The sequence below is a fragment of the Micropterus salmoides genome, unplaced genomic scaffold, assembly GCF_014851395.1.
Source record: "Micropterus salmoides isolate LMB-PRFRI ecotype aquatic unplaced genomic scaffold, ASM1485139v1 Ms_hic_scaffold_10, whole genome shotgun sequence".
Taxonomy (NCBI): domain Eukaryota; kingdom Metazoa; phylum Chordata; class Actinopteri; order Centrarchiformes; family Centrarchidae; genus Micropterus; species Micropterus salmoides.
Window position 1 is genome coordinate 11590902 of NW_024040041.1, and position 20944 is coordinate 11611845.

The following is a 20944-nucleotide window of genomic DNA, read 5'->3' on the forward strand; positions in this document are numbered from 1 at the left end:
CTCTCTGTACATTGAACACAGCTTATATAGGACATGTTTAGGTATCTGCTAAAAACCATATAAGGGCACAGTCCCTTCATACACACTAATCTCTACTCCCCCTATCACTGGGTCAGAGGTCAAATTCCATAGAAGGGTTCACTCTTTGCACACCCATCAATCATTACTTCCCTTTAAGGGTTCACTGTCCCCAGCTACAGAGCATTATGTTAAACTGTAATGGTCAAATGCACATATGTTATACACCACAGGAGAAAACACAGGGAGGCAGACAGGGAACAGAAAACCAAGGAAAAAAGCAGAATAACTGATAAAAAGGAGAAAAAACCAGGACACTCACCGTCAGCCGGGCTGCCACCACAGAAACACACACACACACACAAAATCGCCAGCTTTATTAGTCACTGCTGGCAACAGTGGAAATATTAAAGTAGCAACAATTAGAAAAACAAACACATTTTAAGCTTTGAAGAACAAAGAAGTACAGCTTTTCCTTTGTGGACAAGTGGCGTGAGAGAGGGAGCTGCTGTGACGAGAACCACCTCAGTCATGCTAAAGGCTAAAGTTTAATTTTACCTGACAACACATGAGGACAGACCCACACAGGTCCTGTGTCATAATCATCATCATAAACAACAGTCTGTTCTGTTCCCAGGCGTGACAGGTAAAACTGCAAGAAACCCAATCTGATCGTATGTCAGCTGAAAATTGCAGGTCTGCAATACATTGAAAGTTTAATAGTAACCGGTCTGCAGATCCCATCAGTTACACATCAAAAAACAACAGCACCAAAGCTTCAGTAGAAATCTCCAGAAAGCATGCGCCGTGACATGTTCATGTTGCTTCATCTGTTAACATTCTGTAACCACTGCTGATCAGACAGCAGTTATGCCTCACGATCTTTTACCAAGCATGCAACCTTTATAAGTACAATCAGCCACTCACAAAGCTCATATGGTTTAATGCAAATGGCTCCTGCAGGACTAGGAAAAACCAAAATGGATGTTCCCTGCTGTCATCAATAGATGAACCCTCTCACACTGCACGCCTGCATGCGAATGCTAAAAGACAAACAATAAGCTAAAGTTACCAAATTTCAATGTGGCTACGTTCTCAATATAAGGATCCGCAATTAGAAACAGCACGCACTCTGTCAAGCTGGCAATGTTTCAGCCCCTTGCTTCTCTCCCTGTTTCACAGAAATGAAACTCATGGAGCACGCACAAGTGTGCAAATAAACAATGAGTGCATTATTACATGCAGTTATAAACTGCATTGCATGAGATGATAATCATAACAATATGTCTCCAATGCACGTAGAAAGTCCAAGACAGACATGCAAAGAGACAGCAGTGGCAGATGCCCAGCATTATAACTGACTTACTGTTTCTGATTAAGCTCAGTCCTTGAACCCAACACAGAACAGAGCCAAATAGAGAGCATGCACACGCAGTCCTCCCTCCCTCTGTCTGTTTGTCTGTCTGTCTCCTAACTTGAACCGTTAGGAGACGGACAGTGTTGCAGCCATAACGCTCCACACAACACGCTAGTTACAATAAAAATGGATTATTATATCAGGTATCAGAAAGTATACTCCTAGCCACCCACAAAATACACACTCATACTGTGTGCATGTGTTCAAACAGTGTATGCAGTGTTCAAACAGTGTGTTTATAAAGCGTAGATACAAATCAAGCCTTTAATGACATCTTTGTGCCAAGTCAAAAGGAAATCACGATACAAAAAAAACACCAATTAAGTTGTTTCACAGTGAGATATGAGACCAGTTCTTAAAAGCAAAAACATTTTTTGTTCCACACATTTTTCTTCCTTGTCGAAACCTGACGCATTCATGACCTACAATGCAGCTCCACCGTCAATAGTTCGGTGTGTTATGCTAGTTAGCTGCTTGCCTCAATCAGAGGGGAGGAGCGGGCTACTACACAACTCCAGACTATTTTCATCTTCATACTTGTAGTCCTTGGCCGCAACTGACGCTGACTCAAGTGACATCAGCTCATCAGACTTCACGCTGCTCCTTCTGCAGCCACAACTTTACACCACAACGTTTTTCACAAGTGGTCCTCCTCAAGACCTGAAAACATTCTTTGATGTGTAAAATTTGTGTGCATATTTTGTTACTCAAGGAGGCGCGTTGTGATTTTTGCTGGCTATTTTAAAAGACCGCTGAAAGCAACTAACTCATGGACACAACAAATAAGCTGCGGATGGGGACACAAAATGGGCTGTAAGCCTGTTTCTGTCGGGTCTCCATGAGACACATTTTTATCACCTGATGAAGAAGATGAGTGGTAAAAGACTGATATAAAAGGCCAAAATATTCATAATAGGAGTAGCAGGCTGATCTGAGTACTGGTTTAGTACTGATGAAATGAAACTATACGCAGACACTATACTACTTGTAATGTCAGCTGACCTCTAGCCTTTCCTTAACTTTCTTTTTACCTAACTCGCTCTTTTGTAACTGGATACCACGACCACCTGGGGGCTTAGTTCATCTGTCTCTCTCTAAATGTTGTTTACTTGTGACACTGCAACAAGCAGCAGGCTGTCCATAACTTTCATTTTCCTCTATTTTCAAGATTGTTGTGATGATGTGGTGCTGCAGTAGAACAAAAGCTTCCATTATAATGCCATAAATGAAATTTTGTTTAAGGGCAGGGACATCTCTTCACCACAGGAAGCTAACAGTGGAAGAATAAAGGTGACGAACATATTCCTGCAATGCAGTGGGTCTAGACCAGGTCTACACCAGGTTGGCCTCATACGACGTCATGTCAACATGTAAAGTTTTCATGTGCAGCATATTTAGAAATTAACTTGTAATGTCATGCAATGTAGGTTATGCTACTTGTAGTGCTTGCCCAACACAAAAATATTTTGGCATGATTAAGTAACCGTCTGCCAAAAAGATAGTCTGTATGCATGCAGCCAGTATTCAAATACTGCAGCCACAAGTGTGGAAGAACAGCTGTTCAGACTTTTTTGAATTAGATCCGATTAAACTAAATTTTCAGACTCCTCTGAAATAAGGTTTGTGTCACAAGCCAACTCTGTTTGACATAGACTAAATTGATGCACTGTATGTTTGTTTGCTGTCATAGTACAAACTGGTTCTAGTGATATAATTAGAAATCATCAAAGCAAGGGTTTATGACTGCAGAGTGATTTGACTTTATGTGAAACAGGTGGCACTTACTCAGAAACAACACACCTCAGAGTCTCACTTATAACCACCATTTAAACCACAGCTGAAGTGGAATATGAACTGCACCATGATGTGTCATCTGCAGCGTTAATACTCTATAAACTATATGATAAAAAAGGAATTCACAATGGAAATGGCCTGATGTGGCCTAGTTTTGAAAGTCAAAATAGTGAAATGACTGTCAAGAGTGTCACAATACGAACATTTCTGCGATGAATCACACTAAAAGTCAATGCCCCCAGTCAAACAACAGCCTACTATTACAACAAATGAAGAAGTGCAGCAGAAGCACTGATTTGATCTTCCTCGTGGCCCCAGTCAACTGATTTGTTCACTACTGCTTTCCCTTCCAATCCTTCTTGAGTGATTTAAAATAATGCATTTCTGACTGCAGAAATCTCCATTTAAATGGCACTTGGCTACCTGGTTGAGCAAAGGTTAAAAAAAACTTTATCTTTATCTACATGCAAAATCTTAAACCGCCTGCTGAGACTGTTGCCAAAACCAGGCGCGAATGACATTTTACTTGATATGCCATTTATGTTAACTCTTTCAGGCAAGGTCACTCCACATACACTGGGTACATTCGCTCTTTTGAAATGACGGATGTTTTGATGTACAGCATCTGCATGTTTAATTACACATATCTGAATTAAAACCATTAATGAATAAATAAAATAATTAATCTAATAAAAAACACACGGGAGAGAGAGAGAGAGAGAGAGAAAGACACTAACTACTCTAACAATAAAAGGGCTCTTTAAAAAAACACAGGGACCAGGAACATTTAATAAATGCCTCCATTACTCGAATCTGTCACCTGTCTTTCTGTAAACGTCCTATGTGCTGTCACGTGGCCTTCTTCTTCTTGAAATTCTCCAAATAATCTGTCGGCTTCAAACGAACTGAAAGAGCAGAGGGGGCTCTTAGAGTTCAGTTTCACTTTCGGTTGTGTTTCAGAGAAACTGTCTGCCTGCCGCTAAAGCGAGTCCACGAGTTCAGGGAACCAGACCAGTGCACAGGCGGAGCCAGCAAGGCTATAAAGTCAGAGCAGTGTTTACCACGATTTACACACATGAGAGTGATGATTTGACGGGTGGAAATCACAGCTAGCAGGTCCACAAGTTACCTCCGAGCTGTCAAATGCGACGTACCCCTCCACCCGGCGCTGCGTCACGGATTACCTGCAGGACATTCACCGTTCTCGGCGCAGCTCTTGCACTTTGGGATTAATTTACACACAAACGGATCTTTAAGCCACTGTTAGAACAAAACGGTAAGACGTTTCACATTGGTGTTATGCTTCACCGTTGGGCTCTTTTAGCGGCCAAAAATGGTGCTTTGCAACATTCGTGGATGCTTTTTTTCCCTCTCTCTCTCTCTCTCTCTGGGATCTTGCAGTGGAAAATTCCGGATAAAAAATTGTGTGGACGGGTGTGTTTTAGCTTGTACAAAAAGTGGATGGCGTTTCATGCTTACTCCTGTTTGATTCTGTCCAGCTGTTAGAAGCAGTCAATGAAATGCACAAAGATAAACACTTGAAATCTGAACATGTGATGATTGATGTGGCACTGGAGCTAAAAATAAAAAAGAAGTCCCCCAAAATTACAACACCTGGTGATCATGATCTTTTCCTGGAATTTTAAACTTTTGATTAACTTGTAACACAGGTTTTAGGTCCTTTAAAACTAGACAAAAGAAAGTGAATCTCACACAAGAATAGGCCTGTTGATGTGTGATACATTGTTCTGTGTAACTTGTACTCAGCTGATGAGTAGTTAACTCAAACAGTCCAACAGATTCAGTCCAGGCTCCAGTGTTTAGTATTTCAAACCATTTATGTGCTGGAAAAAACATATGTAGAACAAAAACTTCTTTTAGTTGGAAATGTGTAAGCATTTTATCTCTATTTTTGTTTTCATCAGTGGCCGAAAAAAGTTTGATTTCAGCTTGAAATTTCAGTTACTTAGGCAGAATTGCTAAAGAAAAAAATACTGATCCTCTGTGTGTGTGTGTGTGTGTGTGTGTGTCTACAGCAGTGTACAGTAATCTGGCTGTGGCTGACATCAGCATTGACTGTATTCTAGCCAAACCGCAGATTCCAGTCATATCAAACACAGTACCCATCAATGGAAAATATAATGACTTTCTGACCTACACTCAGTCAATGAATTGTTCACACACACTTGAACTCACTCACACACACAAACACACACACACACACACACACACACACACACACAGTCTTTCTTCTTTTAGAGCCTTACATGGACATGAACAACCTGCTTTTAAAGTTGTGTGCTCTTAACTGACTTTAGTTTAGCAAGGCCACTGTAAAAAAAAAAAAGTAATTTAATAGTAATAAATGGATGTTTGTATTCAAGATAATAATCCTGTCTTTCTTGTCTTGTCTCTCTCAGGATGTCAGTGTGGTGGTTAGAGATGGGAGAGGGTCTGGGGCCACTCTCCCCTGTAGGATGGTAGCCGAAAGCACAGTGGAAGGCCTTGACAAAACCCAGTTGTCAAGCTCATCGTCATCATCGTCATCCTCCTCACTGTCATCATCGGTGGCCAGGCACGAGCTACCTCTAAGCCCGCACCACACAGAGTCGGCTCAGCTTCAGCGCCGGGTCGCTCCAGATCCCAACCCCAGATTGGTGTCCGTCCCTTCCGTGTATCTGACCCACTTCCCCACCTTCTCCTGCAAGGAGGACTGTGCGATCATCACAGACACAGCGTCCAAGCTCGAGCGCAGCTCCTTCTACTGGGGCCCTCTGGGAGTGGAGGACGCCCATCGCATGCTGCGGGACGCTCCACTGGGCAGCTTCCTCATCCGCGACAGCCGGCAGAAAGACGTTTTCTTCACGCTGTCCTACCACGCCAAAAGCGGGCCAGTCAGCGTGCGCATCGACTACAAGAGGCAAAAGTTCTCACTGGCGGGCAACGAGTGCTCCTTCCCAACGCTCTTTGCCCTCCTGGAGCATTACATAAATTCTCCCAAGAAGAGCCTGAGCATCCCGTACAGGAAATGGAAGCCAACGCTGCAGGAGCTGTGCAGGAAGCGCATCATGGAGCTGTGTGGTGGAGGAAACCGGGTCTCAGAACTGCCTCTCACCCATGTTGTCCAAGACTTCCTGTTGGAGTTCCCTTACAAACTGTGACCAGCTTGCCTTATAAAGTTTTTATAGTATTATTTTTTATTTCAAGAATGCAGCTTTTACCAAGTAGTGGTGAACAGGAGTGTTTGGTAAAGCCTGCCCATCATGTGGTGGATGCTAAGACTGCATCACTGTGGTTACAGATAAAAGCAGCTCCCTGTTTTGAGCTGAAAAGCTGCAAATCATTTAAGAGACATTATCACCTTTGTCAAATACAGGCGGTCTCCAATTGGAAAGAGTCCATGCATGGCATTTCGACATACATTACCTCCAGTGACTCAACTCCCAATTGCACACGGACAGAGCGCCTTTTGGGCTTGACGAAGCATGAAAAGTTGGAAAACGCTGCATTAAGAGAAAACTACAGACACAGTGGAGATATTACAGAGATAATAGAACTGGTGTGGTCAACTGTGGGGTCTGTTGCCCGTTTGTGGCCACCAGAGGAACAAAAATATTTGAAAGTGGATGGTGGAAGGACATTAAGAGGATCAACAGAATGGACTTTTAGAAACATCCAGGCATGTTGGGCGGTACGGTTGAAGCCATCACAAGTTGGTATGAGTAGGATTTTTTTTTGTAGCAGATTTTAATACTCTAATGTTGTTGAATGTTTACATCACACATGAATGTTTGCCAGCACTGATGGCTCAAATACCATTTGATGTCATTTTAAGTGCTATCATGAAGGTATTGGAGTCACGAGGTCTGGTGTTCAGTTGTACTGTATGTAGAGGCATCTCACCTCTTCAACCATCTCTGCTAGGCAGATACATTTTTCTTTACTGAATCAGATATATATAAATATTTGTATATGTATTATTTTTATTATGAAATAAAATGTATTTAAACTAACCTTGCTGGATTTTTTAATTTAGGTTCTTTCTGATTTCGGTATTTCTGTTCCCCAAACTATGTCATGTGCAGGGGTGGTAGGAGTTGTAGGGGTGGAGAGAGACAGAGGGGGAGGGACAAACACACACGCCCTCACAATCACACACTTTGTCCACGCTATGTCACAAACTATAAGACAGACAGACAGACAGACAGAAAGTATGACAAGGTAGCATACAGTATTGCCACCACAGTGATTCATCTCTGTAAAGTGACAGGTGGGTGGGATTTCATTGGTAGTAAATGGACTGTTAAACTCAAGACGCATGGTTACCAGAAACAAGGGCAGATGTGACACATAATGAAGCATGTGATTGTGTCTGCGTGTGTGTGTGTGTGGTGTAGTTTTAATCTAATGGGGACTGTGCGGATTAAAATTTCCTCAGGAGGAAGTGGGAATTTTTATAGGGTTAGTGGTTTGACAGAGACATCTTAGATCAAGGTCAGGGGTTAGACTTATGGTAAGCGTTTTGTATTTAGCATATGTTTAAAACGGTATCTAAATAAGCAGAGTGGAATAAAAGTAAGCAGTTGAAAAAAAAAAGCTTTACAGAAACTATAAAATAAAAGTGAGGTAGGACGCGAAAAAGAGATTTAATAAATGACTGCTTTTTGAACAAAGGACTGCCATTGTTCACTACACAGTGACTGTAAAATAATCTGTCTGTAATAGGTGTGGCAACACTGAACTAGGTAGGTTTAAACCTGGTAGGAGTGTATGACTCATAGGAGTTTGTGAGTTTGATAAACATACTGCACGCACTACATTTCTTTGAGCCCAGCTTCTCCTAAGACTAGTTTAGTGAAGCATTGCTTAAAAGGGTGGCAGCCTGAAACACATTAGTGATTTAACAGGAACCTTACACATTTTTACAGAGCTGTTGCATTCATTCAAACGGTTGTAGAGTAGACACTGATAAAACTTCTTGTCCTAAACACAGTTGAAAAGTTCAACAACTGCTTTGAATGTAACTTTCCTTGTTTAATGTAGCCTCATCGAAAATGTGGCGCATTCAGCTTGGGGAAGTATTATTGGACTGTTAAACAACAATGACAACGTTTATTTGCTTTCTTGCTGGGAGTTAGATGAGAAGATTAATATCACTGTTTGTACAGTAAGCTTTCACAACACACGGAGCCGGTTAGCTTAGCAGACTGGAAACGGGGAAGCGGCTAGCGAAGCTCTGTCACAAAGGCAACAAAATCTGCCTACTACTACCGCTAAAGTTCATTAAGTAACCCATTACACTTTGTTTTAATCCTTACAACAACAAAAAAAAGAAAAGCAACAAATTTAGTTTTACATGGGTTATGTGCCGGATTAGCTAACGTTATTTCTTGACTGGGCGCAGAAACACTGGTTTTTGTATAAATTAAACAAAAATGGGAATGACATCACACACGAGTTGACGGCGTTCCAGTTAACAAGTCGGAAAACCTCGCTCGGACAGCCATTGTTAACAACTGGCCAGGTTAGGTATTGATACGCCGGTTGATTGCATTGTGCGGTATTTACTCATACTAAACACTGTAGCAACACGACCACATACAGCGGTTGGACAGCACTTTGTGTACGAACATTTCTATGAGACACAAGTACACAGAAGGGCTAATAAACAGTATAAACTAGAGCTTTCACTAATTGTTGATACCCTGACAGCCATCTTGGATCGCGAAGTCGGGGTAGTGCGATTCTCCTGAAGTCGGGATTAAGGAGGCGTTCCCTTTGAACTCGGAAATTCCGACTTCCCATGTCAAATGGAACGCACCATTATTAGTGAGTTTTTATGGTGCAGGTGTATTTTGTTAAAGACAGACAAAGCCTGCCTTGTTTCTCTCTCTCTTTCGTATGTTTGTTCAAAGCTAAGCTAACTGGCTACTAGCTTCAACTTTATATATAACATTACTTACAGACGTGTGGTATCAAGTGATATTACAGAATTTGCGGGAACAGTAAACTAGACAAGATGAGCTGTGACTCCAACTAGCATTATCTTGAGAGAGCAGAATAATTTGGTAAAATTTTGTAGTTTCATGACATTTGTGAGAGTATGTGTCACTTTTTCAGATGGTGTAGTGTACTTTTCATGTCTAACTTGAGGTTTTAACCTTAACTAACCTCCAACCCCTTCCTCATACCTAACCAGAACTCCAACGCTAAAACCAAACCTTACCATAAGGCTTTGTGATCTTTTTGGGGGATTTTTTTTTATTCTCTTGGGTCTAGACAAAAGTAGCCACACACACACACAATGTTGAGTCATACTGAATATAATACTCACAACTTGATTCAAGTAAAGCCCGAGTAGTTTGAGTATATAATTATCTCAGCTTGAGCAAGAGGCTGAACAGGGGTGGAACACATACACAAACCACAGTGGAAGATGAGTCAGTGATGTAAACACTATGATAATGTAATATCTTAATTTTAATAGTACGTGTTATCAATCCTCACTTTTTTGAAGCTTTACTTGGTAAATGACCAGAGATTGGTCAGAGATTCAAGCACAAAGTGTGTGTTCTTGTGGGGCTGGGGGATGGTGAGGAGTGACTCACGTAGCAGTTTCATTGATAACTTTTCACTTTTCAGGACATTCCCGACTATTTAGAGAAGTGAAATGTGAAGTGAGGTGTTCTGTGATTGTATGCTTATCAGCTGATTTCAGTGGAATCCTCTGCTGGGAGTTTTCTGTCCTTTAAACAGACACACACACTCACACCTTTCTACAGAAATCAAGTAAAAACTGATGTATCAAAAGACATGCTCAGAAGAAGGCAGAGGACAAAGTGAGAATTGATAACAGGGAGATGTTCATTCCAAAAAAAATCACCTTGAAATTCGATGTGAACAAGAAGCTCTAATTTCGGCATTGTGATCTTATTGTACATTTATTAGGCTCAGTTGAATGAAATAGATTCTAACAGCATTATGAAGATGAATGATTCCCTGTGATGAAGGCTATTAGTTTTTACATAGACTATTAGCCAACCTATCTGGCAGCCTCACTGGTTGCTTGAGTTTGATTTCTTAGACAAGGCTTTCCTGTGAACAAACACCAAGGCCTGAGTTCCTTGTAAACCAGTTCTCCTTGAAAAGTCATGTAGAAAATAAGTTCTTTGTTTCTTCAGGCTTCTCCACAGAATTTCGTTTCCCATGAAGTGGAATATCTCATGATGATAACTACCTTGTAGGTAATTTTGTGGAAACTAGACTAGCTGTTTTGCTCTGTTTCAGTCTTTGTGCTAAGCTAAGCTAAGCTAAGTCGGCAATATTTATCAGACAAATATAACATCGACATCAATCTTCTAATTTCTCTCCACCAGAAAGTGAATAAGTCAGTTTCCCAAAATGTCAAACACATACATTTAGGGTTCTCTTAACTAGGCTAATTTCACGGCACAGCACTTACCAGAAATGACAATGGCTACATTCGACCACTTCTTCTTTTTAATGGCGAATTGCATGTGGGCGGATCATAATCGGAAACATTTGACGACCCGCCAAAATATCTGCCAGCTTTTTAGCTCATTTGACTTCTATTATTTTTATCTAAGGAGGCGTTCCCTTTGAAATATTGACCTTTGAACTCAGAAATTTCCGACTTCCCATGTCAAATGGAACGCACCATTATTAGTGAGTTTTTATGGTGCAGGTGTATTTTGTTAAAGACAGACAAAGCCTGCCTTGCTGTTTCTCTCTCTCTTTCGTATGTTTGTTCAAAGCTAAGCTAGCTGGCTACTAGCTTCAACTTTATATATAACATTACTTACAGATGTGTGGTATCAAGTGATATTACAGAATTTGCGGGAACAGTAAATTAGACAAGATGAGCTGTGACTCCAACTAGCATTATCTTGAGAGAGCAGAATAATTTGGTAAAATTTTGTAATTTCATGACATTTATGAGAGTGTCACTTTTTCAGATGGTGTAGTGTACTTTTCATGTCTAACTTGAGGTTTTAACCTTAACTAACCTCCAACCCCTTCCTCATAACTACCTTGTAGATAATTTTGTGGAAACTAGACTAGCTGTTTTGCTCTGTTTCAGTCTTTGTGCTAAGCTAAGCTAAGCTAAGCTACGTCGGCAATATTTATCAGACAAATATAACATCGACATCAATCTTCTAATTTCTCTCCACCAGAAAGTGAATAAGTCAGTTTCCCAAAATGTCAAACACATACATTTAGGGTTCTCTTAACTAGGCTAATTTCACGGCACGACAATGACTACATTCGACCACTTCTTTTTAATGGCGAATTGCATGTGGGCGGATCATAATCGGAAACATTTGACGACCCGCCAAAATATCTGCCAGCTTTTTAGCTCATTTGACTTCTATTATTTTTATCTAAGGAGACGTTCCCTTTGAAATTCCGACTTCCCATGTCAAATGGAACGCACCATTATTAGTGAGCTTTTAGGGTGCAGGTAGGTGTATTTTGTTAAAGACAGACAAAGCCTGCCTTGCTGTTTCTCTCTCTCTTTTGTATGTTTGTTCAAAGCTAAGCTAACTGGCTACTAGCTTCAACTTTATATATAGGCTATAAAAATGAATGTACTTTACTTGCTTGTGTGTGCAATTGCAACCACTGTAACTTCCTCTGCCTCCATTTTCAGAAGTTTGAAAATATGTTAGTAGTCCCTCCCCTTCAACTATGTAGACACAATGGCGACCACTGGGGTTTAATAGTGTCCAGTGTTCCACATTTAAGGTTTGGACTGTTATGAATATACTATCCGGGTACTCACAGTGCACTGCATTTTGTCGTAATTGTCAGTGTGATGCACAAATTGCTTTAGTCTGTTCCAGGCCACATTTTGGCCTTTGTCGTGGCTCAAAACCTGACATCCATAGAAATCTGCAGATAAATTCATACCCGATATGTTATGATCCACTAAAGTTAGGCACGACCTGAGATGAACAAATCCCTGTTTTTGTTATCTTCACCGCCATCTTGACTGTAAGGGGGCCGGGAGGGACAATTCAGTGAGATTAAACTCTTCATTGTTTGGGACGAGAGAGAGATCTTACTCTGTGCGGTGTGTTACATACTAAATAATTAAAAATGTGAATGAATGCTGCTTAAATTCATAAGTTTGGACTTGGTGTCCCTTTATTGTTTCCTTATTAAGTTTATACAGTTAGTTAAACCCAGGATGCTCGCTTAGACTACACTATAAAACTCTGCATACATCTATATAGGAAAACTCACACTATACTACATACTATGCAAAAAACTAGAATGCACTCTAGGTCTCAAACTATCTCTAACAAAACCAGGGATTATAAATGGTATTAATCTTTGGTAATAATTACAAACTCAGGGCTGTGCAGACTTAAACAGCCCAGCTGCACAGACAATTCTTCAAAGCTAAGATCTCTACAGTCAAACCTGCTGTGACTGCGGTTTAGTACAGAGAAAATGCACACGCAGACACACACTAGAGCACTTTAGTATGGTTGCAGTACCAGGAACCCATTCACATGTTTACGCACACACAACCAGACTTCCCTGAAGAGAGGAACCGCGATAAAAGCAACACATACAGACCACAAGATGACTGAGGGCTCCTGCAGCAGCCACAGAGGAACACATAGAAGGTAGAACGTGTAAAGGCAACGTCATCTTAGTCTTGCGACCGTCCTGTACACACACGCACTAGTATAAATTCAAGTTTACACCCGTTTGTACAACTGCAGTGGTGGTCGCAACACGTTTTCCCTTACACAAATTCTAGATGGACCTTAACGCTCAGTGTAAATCAGGGTTTTCTGGACCATGTTTTGGATTCTCAACATAGAAATGTGTTTGAAGACTCTCATTATTATATAAACAGTCTCACATTTCTATTTGTAATAAAATTGCATCGAGCAAAAACTGTGCTCCTTTGGCCATGAAACACAATCACTGGAAGCCTTTGCACAATCAGTTATGTAGTATTCAAGGGGGCGTGTGTTCCTGGGATTGGCAGTTCTTTTCTAATATTTCCTGTGGTTTTCTTGCTCAAACACTGAGGAGAACTACCTCTGCTGTTACTACAAGAGTGTGATTCTGTGAAGAAGGGAGGGAAACAATCACAAGTAAGAGAGAGAATGAGCACAGTCCCACAGTGGAAAAAAAACAAACAAACCCTCTTCTGTCTGCAAACACAATGACAAGACTCGTGCAGCTGCCTCACTGTTGTTAAGTAGAATAATTTATTGCAGTTCTTTATTTATTCCTCTGTTTCAGTTCATTAACAATAATTACAGGTTTAAAAGCCAAAAGCATTTACAGAGCATACAAACATATTACATACACACACACTACAATCAGAGACTAAAGTAACGGAAGCTAGTCACGACATGTTTAGAGAGAGGTTGCCAATGGTTACAGGCTACATAACGCCATGTTGTGTCCAAACATGGCGGCGTGTTCCTTCAAACCATCAGTAGCTGCTCTACAAATTGTGCCAAGCCTCTTCAGCACATCTGTAATCATCACTATCATTCTTCTGCTATTTACAGTAGCAAGGTGGAAAAACTAAGAGAAAAACAAGTATTGCTCCAATTTCTCCTTTATAAACTTCTTGATGACTGTACAGAGATAAAAAAAATAACAAGAACAATCGAGCGTTAAGACTTTAGCCGTATGATAATGGCACACAGAAGAAGAGTGTAAGCTGGAAAGCAAAGCCACAAGTCAATAAAAGGATTAAGGAGGATGAGGAGATAATGAGAAAATATGTTCTAAAGAATCCGTGACTGTGCTTTATCCTAACAGTTACAAATCAAGTCATGAATAAAGGATAAAATACACTGATCCCATTCACATTGATCAAACACAGCTGTTTGGAGAGACAAGTTGTCCGTTACATTCATCTCTCCCCTCATTGGTTAGCTTTTAGGATTATTGCAGTAGTAAAGCTTTATTCAAATGATTAAAAGGGGGCAGGGGGGGGTGGTTGTCCCTAGACACTGACCTCAGAGCAACATCTGACAAAATCTAAATGCTGCTTTTCCTAAACACAGCCGTGCATATTAACTACATTATACTACTTCTATATTATAATACTTTTTACTTCCTGAAAGGTATTTTATGGTTCACCAGTTGCTGGATGGAAAGAAAACATGTTTTTCTCAGCATCCTGTTTTGACATGAATTCAGTAAAGTATATAGATGAGATGCTCATTTATCTATTTAAACCCATTCCCAGATACATACTAAAACTGAGCTGAGGTCAGTGCCTGAGGGGCAATCAGCAGATACATTCAACCTAACGTTGTTGTGTAGACCTGAAGGCTCGTCTAACATCACTGATATCTAGTATACTGCATCGCTCCATGAGGCTGTCAGTGTTTCATTTAATCAAGCAAATAAAATTTTTAATCTATTTTTCTAAATATATCCAACAGTACTGTTCAATCAGTAAAACAGCAGCACACACCTGTGTTGCTACAGGCTAAAATACTTTATTTAGCAAACTACTCACTGGCCTGCCATCCCATTTTGTATGACTACATCTATAACTGTACCACTTTTGCAGCAGCTTTTGCTCCATTCAGATCGCTCCATTTCTTCTTTCAGTCATGGTTGCTGATTGGTGGATCACCTCTGTCAATGAACACATGATCTAATTCCTGCACGCTATGAGCTAAAGTATTACCATGGGAAGAAAGTTTGGGATCTGGAATGGAGGTTAAAATAAAAGCCAATCCAACGAGGTCAAAATTTGTTGATTACTGTTGCATATCTGAAAAAAATGCTTTGTTGCAGTGCACTCAAGCAACCCGTCCTAAACTGTCAGCCCAAGAGATCAACAGTAACAATGATGGAAACTGGCGTTGATAATAATCAAAAAGCCTGAGACCTGCTCCCTCCTTGCTCAAGATGCTATTTAATACATTTTCGTTTACAGACACAATTATTAAATGGAAAATTGACACACACACACACACACACACACACACACACACACGTACGTACACACGCACGCACACACGCGCACCTAGACAATGGCAGTTGTACGTGGCAGTAACTGCTGACGGGTCTGACATGCAGGGGTTAAAGGCAAATACAGCTGACTGTGTGTGTGTGTGTGTGTGTGTGTGTGTGTGTGTGTGTGTGTGTGTTAGCATAGACGTGACCACCACAACACAACATTAATGGTGAACCATTATGTGAACATAAAATAGAGCAGGTCTTTTAAAACCGCATGAGTGGATTGTTGCTGGTTACGCGCCTTCACACACGCTTGCTAAAAACACAATGGACACACTCAAATGCAGGGAAACCCAAATGTGCTTTAAGCCTTTCTTGAGTTCAACTGGAGTCCGTCTCGCCTCTCTATTCTCTCTGCGAGTAAAAAGAGTCTTTCTTCATGTGCAAACACAAATGCTGAGATGCCTCCAAAAGCCCCTTAGACTACTCACATCACACACTACAGGCCGCAACTTGAAAATATACCGCAGCCAAGCTGGATACTTTATCTCACATCACTGTCCTCTGTGTGTGTGTGTGTGTGTGTGTGTGTGTGTGTGTGTGTCAGAGAAAGAGAGAGGGGAGTTTGCCCGAATGTGTGTGTGTGCTGCTTAATCCAGTTCAGGTGAGTCTGGTGTTTCAGTGTTTATCCCTGCATCTTCTGTCTCCTCTATGTACTCTGTCACCATTGACTCGTCTCTTACTTGCAGCTCTACAGCAGAGACTTGGTCTCTATTCACTTCGAGCGGTTTGTCTTCACTCTCTGGCGCCTCGTCAGTGGGTGTGACCAACTCCGTCGTTGTGGTTTCCTCTTTTGCGGTCTCGTCTGTCTCGTCCATCGGCGACCCCTCTTCCTCATGCAGCTCCTCCTCTTTTAACTGCCCTCCTTTCCTACTCTGCTCTTTCTCTTCGTCGTCGTCGTCGTCCTCCTCCTCCTCTGCAATGGAGGCGTCTGGTCTCTGGAGGGAGTGCATTGCGGGATGCAGGTGCGGTGAATCGGCGGGGGGCAGCAGCGTGAGCGACTCCACACTGAGGGTGTCTGCGCTGTTGTCGGTGAGGAGGGAGATGGTGGGCTGGGACGCTGGGGTGAGGCTCGGGGCCAGGGCCGCGGCTGGGGCAGGGGGAGTAGAAGAGACTAGTGTTACTTCTCCTCCTTCTCCTTCTCCGCCTGAGGATGAGGGCGGGGTGTGCTCCAAAAACGTACCATCATCTAGAGGAGAGAATGAGGCAGGTGAGGTGAAGACACATTTTTATGCATTCTCCCTTTGGACCTAGTGTGACATGATGAGGCTTCTCTTTAATAAAGCCTTCAAAAAATGTTTGTCCTGCTCTGTAATAGGCTTGGCCCCATTGTCAGTTTAAATGACAACTGACGAAGAAGAAGGAGCAATTTTTGGGGTCCAAAACACTGTCATGGTCTCTGTACATATACATACATAAGTAAGCCCTTATTTGTCTCGTGCATGCTGTCCTTTATTTGAATCACTCTGTCTGAAGCTTACCATGCACTTAACAATTTACACTTGTACCTATCAGAGCTACGGCTGCAGAATTTACCGGGGTCGGGAAGAACAGATCAAGCTGTTGTTACCTTCTCTCTGACCTCAGAGGAAGAAACTACAATTCCACAAAGGCCTCATTAAAATGACGACATCTTGTACAGTACAGGAATGCGGAGTGTTAAGCGAAACTACTGCACAATCACAGGCATGGAAAACAGATTATATTGTTGTTACCATCTGTTTAGACCACAAAGCAACAGGTTACATAAAAGTGTGTAGGCTTAGCTGTCAATATCAAAGAGTTTAATATAAAAAATAAAGCTCTTTTGTAATGTGCTGTTTTCCATACAGTAAAATTAACTGCAGTTATGGCGCCATAGGGCCACTGAATGAAACACTGTCTATGCACATACAGTCCGTACCAAGAAACAGCCTGACCAGTTAAAACACTCTTATGACAGATTTTTCTTGCAGTGTCTAACCAACTTAGGACTGCTGATATGGAACATTCAATCATACATTTATGTAATTATGTAAAAACAGAAATTGTTAATCACCATATGGAGTCCCTTTTCATTTTTATCAATGCAGCGCTTTCTAAATTCTGTGATACTGTGATACTTTCACCTGCTCTGGAATCCAGTTCATCTGAGTTCATTAGAGTTAAGGTGAAACGGACTTCTCCAAACAAAGCATGGTGTACAAACGCCCTGAGTCATGAATAGCAGGAATCTACTGAGGTATGGGTGCAGATAACTTTTTACATTCACAAAGAAACACCACACATTCTCTGTGACTGTGTGACAGAGGAAGCCCTGTGTGTCCCTGGGCTACTTATATACCAACAGCTCAAGTGACACCCCCACAAACTGTGTGTGGGTGCGTGTGTACATTGAGGCATTTTCACTTAGGGGTGTACTCACTTTTGTTGCCAACAGTTTAGACATTATTGGCTGTGTGATTTGTTATTTTGAGGGGACAGCAAATTTACACTGTTATCCAAGATGTACACTCACTACTTTACACTGTAGCAAAGTGTCAGTTCTTCAGTGTTGTCACATGAAAAGATATAATCAAATATTTACAAAAATGTGAGGTGTACTCACTTTTATGAGATACTATATATATGTATAGTGCATCAGTTACACCCAACGCCCAATACTCTGTGTGTCAAGGTGGTATGTGTGTGCTATGTAGTGCAGATATACTGTGTAAGCCACACGTCAGCTCCATAAGTCTAGCTACATCACATTGTTTTCAAATTAGGCTCCTTTTGCCATTTGACTTTCCCAATAGTATTGGCTTTACAATCCAGCATAGAATCTGCACATTATAATGCACCTTATGTGCTTCTGTGTGTGTGTTTGTAGGTAATGTAGATGTACTGCGTGTGAGCTACCTGTGGGGCTCTGAGCTGATATAGTGCTTGCAGTAACAGAGTCACATCTTCCTGTGCTCCCACTCCCACTGGAGGGAGGCGAGGGGGAGGAGAGGGGCGAGGGACTGTGTTGCGATACACATTGAGCCACTGCAAAACCTGGAGATGCGCACATGGACATAGACACACACGCCTGTGTTACCATGGGTGGGCAAATATTTCATCTGACCATATCTAGCCCTTACATCCTTTCAGATGATGAATCTTGCCTTTCAATGTTTTTTTTCCGTCAATGTACGTGATATAAGAGTCTGAATATTGTGTGGCACACAGTATATACACACACATCATTATGTACCTATGCATTCTTTGCATATGTTCACATGTATGAATGAGAGACAGAGAAAATATTACTGCAATTTACTGAAAACACAATACACATGAATACTAATCAGAAAAACTGGCCTTTAGGTGAAAACATGTTGACTTTTGTTGACCTTTCTAGTGGCTATGAAAAAATTTCAATAAAAGTTGACTTAAGTTAGTTTCCACAGGAGCACGTTTCCTTGCTAAGACACACAAAGAGTCCTATTCAGGAACTGCAGCAGGTAATATAAACCTGACAAAAAGGATTTAGCAGGGACAGACAAGGCAACGAAAAGTCAACCTAAAATAAAACTATAGCAAAAGGTATTTAACATAAAAGGAAGTAACATGACTTTTAAAAAAATTAAACGTCAGTGGGGGTTTCTACACAAAGGCTCTAATCGAATCGAAACAACACTGACTCACTGTTACACTAAAGATCAAATCCCAAACCCATTTCCACAGCTAAGATACTATCACCCTTTGTTTTAGAGGGTCTTAGTAAACTTACAATTACCTGATATTCTATCATTATTATTATTATCATCATCATTATTATTATATTTCTCATAAAGAACCCAGTCTGTGTCAATTAGGGGTTTGAGTTTATTACAGTTGTTTTATGATGTTTGTAGGATCTGATCTAGTTTAGAGGTGTTCTGCTACTGATCTTTTTAGTGTCTACAATGTCCAGATTTAAAAACAGAGAAAAAAAGCATAAAAAGTTTTCTGGAGTTTCTGGATCTTCGAAGTAGTGGAGAGGATAAAGCAGTATATGTAGGCGGTGGACCCTTGTCACCTGGTACTTTATCGACGGAGGCGAAGACCGATCGACTCGCTGTGGGGTCGTTGGACGCCCGTCTTGACTGCTCATAGAACCGGAAAGGCAGGGCGCTGGGTGAAGCGTTGGCTGTCTGACCGAAACCCAACACCTCCGTCGCACTTGGCTGCACAGGAAGGTCCAACAGAGCTGTGTTTACAGGAAGCAGAGAGTGTAAGAGGGATATGAACACAGCAACATTAATGTGTCCCAGAAAGGGACTGAAGTCCAACTTTAGGAGAGGATGGGAAATTCCAAACAAAAAATAGTGTCCCTTGTGTGACTGATGGGTAATCCATCAGTATTTACAATACTAAAATATTTTTGATGATTTTATGTTTGAATGTACACATAGAAGGATCAGCCTCTTAGGCCGGGAGATGAAATTAGCATGGGGACATATTTACACTTTAGTTGTGGTCACATAATTCGTCTGGTTATACAAACCCTGTGCTGTTCACCTACCTTGTACTGTGAATTATCACAGATGACAGAAGTACAAGAAAAAGAAAGATACGAAACTGATAGCTAAACAAAATAAAGAAGTAATTTTTAATAAACATATTAATTGATTGATTATATTTGAATGACGAAAAGAAGGACACTGTCTAAATTCAGGGGATGATTGATACTGTGACGCTCTTAAAGACATTAGCTTTCACTTTTGTTGTAAGTAATTTCACTTCTACTAAATTTGAAGTGACTAATGATTCATTGTGATATTTTGGTTTGGCTTTTTTGTTATGTTTGCCAAAAATCTAAGAGGGCTTCATCCTTTTGTTGAGGATGTTGCTAAAAACAGTGCTAGCTGTACATGACTGATGACTAAATTTGATTGTTGTGTACTTTTTTCTATTTTCTCCCATTGCTTTCTATTTAACTGTACTGTACTTTCAAAGTAGATTCTGAAACACACTGCCCAGGACATCAGAGTGGCTGTCCCTTTTAAAAAAGAGGAAATGGGTCATTTGGACCATTAGGGCAGAAGGCTTAAAAGGCTTTTCTTATCACTCACCTGAAATCCTTTGCATCTTCATGCGTCGGGCTTGGATGCGACCCTTCGCCAGTCTCTGCTTGGCGATGATGCAGCGGATGTGGTCGGCGAAGATGAAGTTGGCCTGCAGAATGGGCAGGGGCTTGGCGTGGGGGTTGGAGCTGGGCTTGTGAATGACGATATTCAGCGCTCTGCTGTCGTCCTCAACGCCAGACACCTGCATGTCCTGTTGAGAGAGTTAGGGAGGGAGAGAGAAGGAGGGAACAAAAAGTGAGGAGAGAATGTCAGAGAGATTAAACCAAGATAGGGAGCGAGATAAATGTAAAGAGGGAGATTAGTGGGAAGGAAAAAGTGAAGGAAACAAAGACAGACAAAAAGAAGTGAAACAATTATTTGAGGAAAAGAGAATGAGATATACAAATGAATGGAAAGTGAGTCGAGAGGGCCATGGACATCAACTGCAAGTTAAGACCCAGTACTTAACATGTCATCCATAACAGAAAAAAGAAGACAATATATCGATTCAAAATACATAGGAAACACATTGTAAAAAAATAAAAAATAATCGGTTTCACAATAGCACATTGTGTATTTTCTGAAATTCAGATTTCAGATTTTTTCCTTCGAAAAATGAAATGCA

The 20944-nt window shown here is 41.1% G+C and overlaps 2 protein-coding genes across 2 annotated transcripts in view; one reads left to right on the forward strand and one right to left on the reverse strand.

Moving 5' to 3' along the window:
* Window positions 1-4141: 4141 nt before the first annotated feature.
* socs1a (suppressor of cytokine signaling 1a) lies at window positions 4142-6540 on the forward strand. The gene is made up of 2 exons (XM_038696259.1): window positions 4142-4505; window positions 5650-6540. The coding sequence occupies exon 2, from the start codon at window positions 5707-5709 to the stop codon at window positions 6388-6390; it is 684 nt and encodes a 227-aa protein (XP_038552187.1). The 5' UTR covers window positions 4142-4505; window positions 5650-5706; the 3' UTR covers window positions 6391-6540.
* A 6919-nt stretch (window positions 6541-13459) lies between these two features.
* The window catches only part of clec16a (C-type lectin domain containing 16A), a 45520-nt gene continuing 38035 nt past the window's right edge, over window positions 13460-20944 (reverse strand). The window contains 4 exon segments of the mRNA XM_038696272.1: window positions 13460-16454; window positions 18146-18283; window positions 19290-19460; window positions 20326-20530. Of these exon segments, the coding sequence (XP_038552200.1) occupies window positions 15856-16454; window positions 18146-18283; window positions 19290-19460; window positions 20326-20530 (1113 nt within the window). The 3' untranslated portion in view covers window positions 13460-15855.